This window comes from Sinocyclocheilus grahami, unplaced genomic scaffold (assembly GCF_001515645.1).
Source record: "Sinocyclocheilus grahami isolate Dianchi unplaced genomic scaffold, SAMN03320097.WGS_v1.1 scaffold25.1, whole genome shotgun sequence".
Lineage (NCBI taxonomy): Eukaryota > Metazoa > Chordata > Actinopteri > Cypriniformes > Cyprinidae > Sinocyclocheilus > Sinocyclocheilus grahami.
Genome location: NW_015505204.1, coordinates 3,900,767 through 3,912,948, shown reverse-complemented (window position 1 = coordinate 3,912,948; position 12,182 = coordinate 3,900,767). Strand labels below are relative to the sequence as shown.

Genomic DNA, 12,182 nt, shown 5'->3' with positions numbered 1-12,182 from the left:
TACAAGCTTTTGTAGAATTGTACAGTAAGAAAGTTATTTCCCTTAACCAGGAAATTAACGTTCTTAGAATTGACAAGACAGTTGACCCTGAGAGGTCAGCTAAATATCTACAGCGGATCTAAAATATTCATAATTAATTATAACTAGTTATGGTTAATTATTCATATTTCCCATGAGCTGATTCGTTACATGAATTACACTTTTTGTAATAAGCAAGCAGTAGGCAGCAGGCAAAATAGGTATTAGTCTACCTACACCCTCTGACTAGCATCAGACTGGCGAGTTTGTGATCGTAAGATCCACGTAAGGCCAGCGTGAGACTTAAAAGAGACATTAGGTCCCCAGTGAACGGATAAGTGAAAGTATAGGGAGTCAGGAATAATCGAATATCTAAATTAATATTTGTGATCATTAAAGTTAGGCAATATTTCAAAGCAATATTTCTAATTAAAAACTGATCACGTGAAATTGGAGTCAGATTGAACACGGAGCTAGACAAAATTGAAACTAAGTCCTGATAAATTCAGAAGCGCAAGTAAAAGACCGGATACGCATTAAACCTTCGACCAGGCCGCTGGATTCCGCTTTTTGGGCTGGCGGGTGGATCCTTACAACCATTTAAATCATAAAATATAAACAAAGTATTTAAACAAATGATTGTGAATTGCTGTAATACAGTAAATGTCCCTTCTCCCTATTAATTTTGGAATGAAATTAGGGGTGTAACGATTCATTCTTTTTCTCGATTCATCGATTACAAACCCTGATGATGCATATTGCATCGATCTTGAAACATGGATTTTTGAATCGTTGATTTCATACAGTAATCGATTTAAAACGCTAAGAATCTAATGAATCGCGATTCATTAAAACAATTCAATGCTTTAAAATATACACATTAAATTACTACAAGCACGAATTAATGGAGACCTTGAACAGCGTTGTTCGTGTCTCACATCTCTCCTTCACACGCTCCATTCGTTACCGCCTGTCACAGGATTGCGCTCGCGCTCCATTCGTAGCGCTCTGACACATTTTTTTAACCAGCCAATGTGTGATCTCTCCTTAGTACTCATGGCCAGTACTGCTAGAGTAAAGTAGCTTTACTTAGTAAAGTAGTTTTACTGTTCTGTAGTTTTTCAGTGGCTCTCAGTCATACCATTGACATTACCTGTGTGCATTTGGATGGAGCAAAGACCATGTAAGTGTCTAAAAGCATACGCACAGTTCCATTGAATGATAAATGACTTTTAACTTAATGTCGTTAAACTGAATGTACGAAGGAAACTGTTAAAATAACCACAGCATTGAAATAAGAGCGCAAGGTTTATCTGCCAATCATATGCATAAAAGATGCGTTCGTCATTAAAGCAAACAGACATCGGGCGCGTTTTCTTTCAGAATTCAGCATTCGCCGATAGAAAGGAAAAGTTAAATACTGTTGCATTTTATTTTATGAAAATAAGATAAAGCTCACATCATGCAAAGGTGTAACATGTTACCCTACACTGACAGTATGCTACACAATAGTTAACACAAAGTAATACTTTTAAAGCCTTTTTAAAATATATATATATATCTTAGCTTGCATACCCTAGTGAAAAATAAATATACTTTCATTCTCACTCTTTTCACTTTCAAGTATACTACAAAATATACACTGCAATTGAACTTTTAGGCCCAGTTTCACAGATGGGGCTTAGCCAAAGCCAGGACTAGGCCTTAGTTAAATTAAGACATTTAAGCAGCTTTTATAAAAATGCCTTAGGAAAAAAAATTGTTTCAGGTGTGCATCTTGAGACAGAACAGTGGCAATGACATATTGTAAGATATGTAAGAGCAAGATATTTTTAGTCTGGGACTATAGCCTTAAGCTTTGTCTGTGAAACCAGGGGTAGGTATACTAAACTGGTATACTTAGTCTGCTAAATTGGAACAACTAATTTTGTACTTAATGCACTTTAATTGTGTGGAAGTAGTGCTGAAGTCCAACTAAAGACATACTAAAGTATATTTGAACAAGTGGCAAAACATTTAAAATACTTTTCTTACATTATCACAAACATTCTAAATAAAAAAAACTTACCATTGCCAGAAACAGTCAGCTGCGTTTTTTTTGTTTCGTTTTGCATTTAAATCTTTATTACAAGCAATCCTGTCCATAAAGAACTTAGTTTTCCTAACTCCACGAGTGCCATGCCATCTATTATTGCCTTGTTTATCTAAAAGTGCTCTTTTCCTTTAAACCTAGCCAAAAAGCAATATGTTTTGACTGTGAAACACAGCAGACTTTAATTATATGCATTTATGGTGTAATTACTACATTTTCGTTTTCATATTTACCGCAAAACATGCGCTGTCACTTCAATTCAGCATGTGCAGCAAACTAGGTGTGGAATCAATCGCTGCACTGCTGCGGACTGCTTATGGAACGCACTGCCGGACCGCAACCGCATGCAGTGTGAACGCTTTAGAATCCATTAACATGAGCGCGGTAAAAATACGCACCACATAGGCCTACGCACTGCAAACGGAGTATGTGTGAACCTGGCGTTATGTGTGTGCGCTGCGAGTTTGCATGAGCGCACAGTCTCCAGGGGAGCGCTGAATGGTTAAACACTGGCAAGAATTAAAAAGAAATGCAATTTATAAACTTTAGTGACAACACCAGCTCGATTGTGCAAGTGAAAATTCCTGTCAACTGTTCTGCGTGCAGCTCGCTTATAGACAGACGTGATGTGTGGTGATTTGAAGCCATTTGCGTATTTTGAGAGCGATAGAGCGCGCTGTGATTCACTCGCGCTGTTTGTGAAATTATGTCTTACAGAAAGTTTTCAAATTACTTTAGAAGTTATCTAATGAAGAAATATGAATTGCACCTCACCTTCAGCATTTTAATTATTTCACCCGCGCCGGACAGAGACTGAGACGGCGCCGCTGCATGTCATGCCAAACCTCTCACGGCAGGCGCGTCATCAGCTTCAGATCGTTTTTTTGAGATCTGCCTTTTTAGAGACCGCCGATCAATCATCCCAAAGCGATTATCGGCCGATAGTGATCGGAAGCCGATCAATCGGAGCACCCCTACTATGAATCGTGAATCGATTTGCTGTTTACACAAAGATTCACCGCCCTAAATGACAAGTTGTAAGTAAGGAAGGAAGGAAGGAAGATTTTATTCTTATCTCTGCACTATTTTTTAAAGGTCAAAGAGGTATCCGTTTTATTACCTGAAGTCATGAAAACAGTTCAGGTTTAATACGAGTTATACCACCTAAGGTGTTCAACACACTAGCACATATCAGTATATTCACACACATACGTACTTCAACACACATCTTCCAAAGCTATTTTTCTGCTTCCATTGTAATGAAATTCACCCTTGCTGTTATCTTAAACTCACCTCATTCGTCCCACAGATAGCAAACTCTCATTTAGGACTCTATTATTTTGGCACCGGCCTCTGAGTTTCTGTGCCGGAGAGGGAATCTATGTGGGTGAGTGAATAAGGAAACGAATCTGTGCTGCACTGCAGTTTTTTTTTCTCCACCCCTATGGATCTTCATTTAATGGAGAACTTGGGTCAATGCTACAATAAAACCTTTTTATCATGGCTTTTAATCATAGCTAGAAAACTGTTAATCTAATATACTCTAAAGACAGCTGATGCATTTTCCTGGTCTTGCAGCACGTGAAGTGCTGAAGTTGTCAATAATGGCTAGTGACAAACAGCCTCCAGATTCTAGCATGTCAATTCTATTAGTTCTATGAAACTGCGTGTGTAAACAGGTTTATCATCATATACAGAACAAGTCAAAAGTTTAGACACTACTGAACTGACTATTGCCACAAGGTAATTGTTAATGAGACAATCAAGATTGTGCTCAAAAACTTTAAATTGCGATTTTTAATCAAAATTATTCTCATGAGAGCAATATATTTTTACATTTCATCAGAATTATTGCACATTCATGTAAGCACAAATCAAGATAATGTCAACTCATATGCAGGGTTTACACCTCATCTAGTTTCCTGATTTATTATTTTCTCTTAGTACATATTACATATTAACCGTCTCTTCTGGTAGAACCTTAAGTAGCTCTCAAAAGCTAAAACAGTTCAACTCCTAATATTAATTCCAAATTATCCTAAAGTTTTTTTTCATTAAAATATCTATTAAAAAGACTTTGTATATTTGTCATGGTTGGATTTATTGACAAGGTTTGCTTTAAGATTTAACTGCAGCAAATATCACAAGTGGCCTCGTGAAGGAACATAGACTGACTGCATTATACTTTTTTGAGCAAAACATTACAGTGAGATTGCTAAACTACAACAGAACACATTTTTCTGTTTTCATATCATCAGCACTTTTTTAACAGTGGGTGTATGTGTGTGCACATGGTTGGCAAGTTTAGTAAAGATAAAGTAAAACACTGGGCAGAAAACATACCGATTTAAGAAAATTGATAAGACTGATTGGGGGATTTAAACTCTTGACATCTAGCAACCCCAAACATGAAAGCTTGTTAGCAATGCAAGATAACAAATGTCAAATTTTAAAAAAAAAAGTTTTCAGGATAAATAACCAGTAGGCCAATAATGAAGACTATTACTCTTCATTAACTGAGATAAGCACAAAGTGTGATAACATAAATACAAAGGTAAAATACAATTAATTGCATTGGGATAAAATTGATGAAAAAAAAAATCATGTCTAAAATTAGGTTTGTAGAAAAGTTGTGCAATGCTATTACTGCTTATACAAAAATTGGAGTTAACTGGACAAGCATTTAACTGAGCATACCACCAACGTAATTAACTACTGAATAATAGAGAAACATATGAGCCTGCTAGCTTATCTTTACTCTTAATTACTTGTTCTGACAGCTCTAATTGTCCATGTGTGTTTAGAGCAGCTTCCAGGCTGGTCGGCTGGAGGTGAGGATGTTCTAAATGTCTCCAGTGTGGGCATCATTACACTCAAACATTGACCTCATTAAATCAAAAATCACCTATTTAGGACCTTATTGAAGCCTTTGTTAATTACCAGTTTACCAAGCTGTTGACAAAAAGAACAAGAGTATTATTCGCATACACAATAAGGCGCTGCTCCAGTGATTTATCTAAATCTCGTCCTAGCCTTTGGAGAGAACATCATGCCAGGAAGGAGGACACATTCTAGATTTCTATAGGAGTTACAGCCGTCCATACTGCCTATGAGACCGAGGTTGAGAGAAGGATAATGGGTCATATCAGACTTTTGACTATTTTCCCTTGCTTAAAGGTTACGTTCAAACATAAATTAAAATAATTTTCATCATTTCATGTCATCATTTTCTCACCCTCTTGTCATTCCAGAAGTTCATCTTCGAAGCAAAAATGCTAATGCTCTAACTCTAATGCTTCCAAAATTCTTAAAGATATCACAAATCCATCTGAATTGAGTGCTTAATTGATGCACGAGAACAATTCTCATTGGTTAACTGCTCCATTTATATGGATTTCTTTTTATGATGTCCTTATGAACTTTTTGAAGTGTTTTGGCTGCATGCAGTGGAGGGACAGATGATGAAAAAAGTCTTATGGGTTTAGAATGACACGAAGGTGAGTAAATTATAACAATTTTCAGTTTTTTGGTGAACTATCCCTTTAAGTATATTTAGATGGTTCAAGTTTTTGCGCATCCAACAGAAATCATTCTAACATGTTACTTTGGCACATCATATTACCATAGCAGGACTGAAAATGATTGTTCTACCTAATTAAATGTTTTAAAGATATAATACTTTCTTAGTTGTTGATATCACGAGTACACATGCGTTATAAAATTTTTAAGAGTTTTACCTATCTATTGTTCTAGAGAGAAATAGCCACTTTGCACTGGGGAGAAAGTGTTCGGTTCTGAAATGTATAGTGTTTACAAAGTATGAATCCTTTTGTTTTGACGAGAGTAACTGAATGTTTATTTATACGTTTCTTTTTTTACCTTGGTGAGTAGTAGGACTCTCTTCTGCAGGCGACGGACAAGCGAATCCTGGTTCTCTCGTTTCTTCTGTTCTTCTTGAGCTTTGGCTCGCAGTTGAGCGATCTCGGGCATGAGCTCAGTGCGGGCCTTCTCCACAGAGCGAATGCTGAAAGAGACAGAAAACGGAAGAATAACATTAGGATAGAGCAGCTCTGGGGAGAACACATAACTGCATCCTCTATATCCTGGAAGGTAATTTCCTTATAACATAAAAGCTGCTTTGTGAGTGTTCACAGCTGAATATATGCTCTTTGTAGCTGGGCCGTTCTGGTAAATGGCACAATGTTATGTGGAAGACAGTGAGCCATAAACAATTCTCTGAAACAGCCCTGAAAACACCCCCTGGTGAAGTTAAATGAATGAGCATGTCTGATTAATCCATATTCATTACAATAATTAGCTTAACTAGTCACTAACTAACTAGTCAGATGTAGTGCACTTTGGTACAGTTAAACAAATTCTTATATGTCATTTGAGACAAGTATTACCAAATATATATATATATATATATATATTTTTTTTTTAGTGCTGGGCAACGATCAATCACATCCAAAATAAAATATATATTTAAAGGAGTGATGTGATGCGATTTCAATTTTTCCTTTCTCTTTGGAGTGTTACAAGCTCTTGGTGCATAAAAAAAGATCTGTAAAGTTGCAAAGACCAAAGTCTCAAATCCAAAGAGATATTCTTTATAAAAGTTAAGAGTCAACCATGCCTACCTAAAACGGCTCATTCCAACATGTCTATGTCACGATGTGGGAAGATTTGCATAACGCCGCCCAAATGTTCACGCAAAGAAAGAAGGCGTAACTTTTACTCTCGCTGTCGTATTGTTGCCGCCGCCGCCATGCCGTGGAGATGCTGTGTTTCGCTGTGAAAGCGAACTACTTTGTTTAGCCTTCCAAAAGAGGACAATATCCACTTCGTCATGCCTAGAGCTGATCCGTGCTGGTCGCTGAATAAATACATCAACTTCGCGCTGTGGATCGCCAGATCGGCTTTCACCGTGGACGAAGCGGAGTCCAGCCCAGGGTCATCACATGTGGTTGCCGCAAGCCCACCTGCCGCTCCTTCGTCGAATCCTCCACCCACGCCGTTCTCAAGCCCACCGGCCGTCGCTCACTCAGCACACCGGCCTCTGCTCACTCATCCCGACCGGCCATTCCGCACTCTAGCCGCCGACCTCCGCTCACTCTAGCCCGCCGCCGCTCACTCTAGGCAGTGTGTGACGCTGTTTCGTTGTGAAAGCGAAACTACTTTTAGCCTTCCAAAAGAGGACACGACTAGAAATCAGTGGTTAAGTTGTATTTACAACACTGTTCCAGAACACTTCAACCCAAATATTCAGATGTGTGCAGCACATTTTATGGAGGACTGTTTCCTGGGAGATTAGACTACAATGCCGGCTGTTCTGACTCACAGACTGGAAGTATGTTTTTTATAGGGATGCACCGATACCGATACCGATACTGCGCTCCTGTACTCATACTCGTACAAATGCCCCGATACCAAGCAGCGTGTGAATAGAGCTGTGTCCAGAAAAAGAAACACTGAAAACAGAACAACAGAGAGTAGAATGGAGTTATTAGAGATTAAGGATGTCTATGAAGTACATGCAAGTAATTAATATAATGTTAAACATTTAATATTCACGCCTGTATAGCGGATGTGCCCGAGCTGATAAGCAGAGCGCGCTGAGTGGATTGAGGCTGCACAGATGCACGAGATTGTCGAGTGAATATCTCACAGACATCACTGGAAAGTTTGTAGTTCGGTCGGATATGTCAAAAGCAAGTAAGTAAAACAATGCACAAGTTACTAAAGTTATTTGACGGTAAGGGAGAGAGAGAGAGAGAGAGAGAGAGAGAGAGAGCGCGTGCACTTCTGCTGCATGATCTTGATTGCTGTTCGCTCCATAAGCGCATACATTTGGATTAAAACTAAATCGTAAATATAAAACAAACAAAAATTAAAGGGGCATTCACTATAAACAGCATTTATTTTAAACGTCAAGCATACACAACTTTATTTAAAGCAGAAGTGAAACTAGCAGACTGGGTGAAATGTGCTAGCTCTCTCATTCTGCACCAATACAAACGTGTGCGCGCTGCGTATGTTTAGCTTGGTTTAAGGCCAAAGTATACTACGAGTAAAAACCGAAGTATACTTTGGCCTTAAACCAAGCTAAACATATTAATTACTTGCATGAACTTCATAGACATCCTTAATCTCTAATAACTCCATTCTACTCTCTGTTGTTCTGTTTTCAGTGTTTCTTTTTCTGGACACAGCTCTATTCACACGCTGCTTGGTATCGGGGCATTTGTACGAGTACGAGTACGAGTACAGGAGCGCAGTATCGGTATCGGTGCATCCCTATAAAAAACATACTTCCAGTCTGTGAGTCAGAACAGCCAGCATTGTAGTCTAATCTCCCAGGAAACAGTCCTCCATAAAATGTGCTGCACACATCTGAATATTTGGGTTGAAGTGTGCACTGTGCGTGACGCAAATTACATCCCCAAAATAGTACACGTGCACTCGTATAATGTATAACGAGTGGCTCCCTGCGTTATTTTAGGAAAACGTTTTGTGATTACAGTATTGAGCAGCTGCAATGGAGCAGCTCTAATGTGACATTAAAATGAACAGTGAAAGTAACAAAAGTTATTTTATATTGTATTATACAATACATTTTAACAGGTATAATTAAGTGTGGAAATAACTGAAGGTAATATCCGTTTGCTAAATGAAGCCAACTAACATGATTCATATTATTATTATTATTATTTTGTTTCTGTACCCAATATTTAAAAAAAAAAAAAAGACAAATGCTGTGAAAATACAGGTATTGGTATTGGTATCGGTATCGGCGAGTACCAAAAATTATATATATGAGGTGAGGTCAAATTTAATTGTTTTCTACTCCAGATATACACTTTTCAAACTAATATATTATTTTTAAAATGTAACATTAACATGGCTGTAATTTGGACATAGATTTCATACAAATACAAAGTAAAACAAATGTGCATTTTTTCTGTTTGTTTTTAAGTCAAGTCAAGTTTATTTGTACAGTGCTTTTCACGATACAAATCATTGCAAAGCAACTTTGCAGCAAATTAAGTTTCTACAATATTTAGTGGTAGCTTATCAGTGGTGACTGTCAGTTAATGTGCATATGGCAGAAATGCACGGAAAAATCTATTTAAGACGTAATAAAACAGACGATGAACACTATTAACAGCAATCATTATATGATGCAATCAAACTTATAGCAAAATGTGGTAGTTCTGCATGTTGTTTCAGGGTTGGCATCATCTGAGGTTTTTACTATGTAACATGTCTATTCAGTCAAGAACCATTGGATTGAAACCAAATCCTCACCTTACATTTTTTCCTCTCATCACAACTTTCAGTATAATACTCTGACACTTAACCAGACAATATAACAAGGAGACAGACCTTTTTTAGAAAAATAAATGTCAATTTTTCAGGTTCACTGTTTTTCTATGTCAAAATAATGATCGCAAAGCAATTCCATATTTCACTTTAACAGCTCTGCTTTTTAGAGAATTGAGGGCAGCTAGCAAGATTGATCTCATTATCTGGCATTTCTAACACTTACCGAACTGCCGCCAGGTACCGAAATTTGCGCAATTTTACACTTCGCATTTTCGATATTGCTGTATTCGATATTGCTGCTGTGCAGATCTTGTGCGGTGTCACTGTTAAGACACAATAACTGACATCAAAACAGTTAGCAAAATGGCAGCACGTATTTATATGAGAAGAAGCTGTTTGTTTGTGTGTGCATGTGTCTTCTGGAGATAAAGGAAGGATGTTTGATACAGATAGACTTTGACTGGGAGAGCACTTTTCCACTTGACATTGCAGAGTGAGAGAAATAACCCACAGCAAGAGTTCAATTCCATCAAATGTGCTGGAAAAGTGTGTGCGAGTCTTTGAATCTGCTGGATTAAAGGGAGAGAAAGTGCTAAGACTGTACGGGTGGATGTAATTGTGCTTTCTGGAGGTAGTTGACAAGGGAAATTTGTTTGTAGGAGGAGGGAGTTTGTGTGGGCCGGCGTTTGCAAGAGCGAGTCAGCATGTGTATGTGTGTGTGTCCTCATAGCTAAATTGATTAACTCCTCTCACCTCTTCCAGATGCTAACTATCCAGCCCAATTTGAGCTGTAATGAAAATCATCATGGCCTGCTGTGGAGGGTCAATAAGACAATAATGCACAATCACATCACAAAACCATACACGTCTCCTATCAATATGACCTCAGCACATACTGAGGCTTATTATGCAAATTGCCTCTATTCGTTAGTGAACAGGGTAATTGATTTAGTTGGCCCAGTTTCTCAACACAGAAGGAGCAGCTTAATGGAGTGATTCAACCAAGTGGACCCCATGAATGCACGGCAACACACACAAACACATGTATGTAAAGCATCCATAAGCACTTGTGTTATAACACAAAGAGGGTGATTTTACGGTCCATCGCATTATTCCATTACAGTAATAATTCACAACCACCGCATTTCTATTTAAATGTTTGAAAATTATTACCAAAACAGCTGAAGGTACATTCTCCATATTGATTATCATCTGGTGCCTATTTAGGAAAAGATTCACCTGCTAATACGCATCCAACATGTAAACCGAACAACCTCGTTGTTTACATGGTGTTTATGGGCAACAAAATAGGAAATACATATCACAATAACAGACCTTCATGAAGTAACGTGGCTCATTCACTAATGGTGCAGCAGTCTCTGCAAACGGTTGTATAGGAAACTAGCAGTATGGGTTTTTATATACACAGATATTGAGCGGGGAGGTCAATGTACTTTAGTATAATGATTGCAAATAAGATAACTTAAATAAGGCTATTGAAAGCAGGAACATGCATTTGGAACGGACACACAATAAGGCATACTGCGATTCGAGCCAAAGGCTGTATAGATAAGACGGTGCACTCGTAATGCTATGAATTGAGGAAACTGCAACACACTATATGGCAGCTGAGGGAAGGGCTGTGCAAAACATCGAATATTAGCAACACCGCAATTTAAAAAGAAATCACTTTGTTGTTGCAACAACAAATTTTTGTAGGAAGACTGCATTTTTGGCGTAATTTTTATGTTTTTATTAGTAAAAATCAGTAATACAGTCATTATTTTTTAACTAGTGCTGATTTTGCAGTAAATTATTTGTAGGTACGCTATAAAAATAGCCGTTCTATCCAAATCATGTCCTTTTTTTGGGGGGTGTAAATCACCTTTTAAATTTTTTTCCAGGAGTAAATGCAAAAATATAATGATAGGCCTATATGATTGATATGAATGAATATCATCAAAACATGGAAAAATATTGAGATTCAAATTTTTTTGCTATATTGCTCTGCCCTACTCCAGATGGCTCTAGTACTGCAAGTACGCTTTTATATAAATAAAAGAGTCAATCACGAATTGGTAAAGACATCGCATCACTGCAGCTTCTATAGAAACCCATCCTGGGACCCCCCTTTTTTTTTTTTTTAGAAACATTTACAACACAGTTTATGTTCCATTTTTTTGCTAACTCAAAAAATTAGTATTTCCCCATTCAAGTCTTGCAAGCCTGAAATATCTGCCTGGAGCTGTTGCAAATATGTCTGACAGAGTGACCTGGCTTTCCTTGAAAGGGACTGAGCATAAGCAGCAAATTATGCCCAATATATGCAAAATACGATAACATAATATCAGATTTCATACCTAATGAGAAATAACTTGTAGTGCTGTCAAACGACTAATCGCATACAAAATAAAAGTTTGTTTCCATAATATATGTGTGAGTACTGTGTATATTTATTATGTATATGTAAATACACACATGCATGTATATTTATGAAAAATATGTCATGTTTTTATATTAAATATATATATAATATAAATTATATGAATATAAATATATACATGTAAATATTTATAAAATATATACTGTATGTGTGTGTTTAAATGTACATAATAAATATACACAGTACACACACATATATTATGGAAACAAAAACCTTTATTTTGTATGCGATTAATCGTTTGACAGCACTAGAAATAAGCTATTTCATTTGTCACAATTTCACACATCATCTCAAATTTTGACA

The 12,182-nt window shown here is 37.2% G+C and overlaps 1 protein-coding gene across 1 annotated transcript in view; it reads right to left on the bottom strand.

Annotated features, from left to right (window-relative positions):
• The window catches only part of mad1l1 (mitotic arrest deficient 1 like 1), a 98,414-nt gene that overhangs the window by 60,502 nt on the left and 25,730 nt on the right, over positions 1-12,182 (bottom strand). Inside the window, exon 11 of the mRNA XM_016249466.1 lies at positions 5,990-6,134. Within this exon, the coding sequence (XP_016104952.1) occupies positions 5,990-6,134 (145 nt within the window). The remainder of the gene's footprint in view (positions 1-5,989; positions 6,135-12,182) is intronic.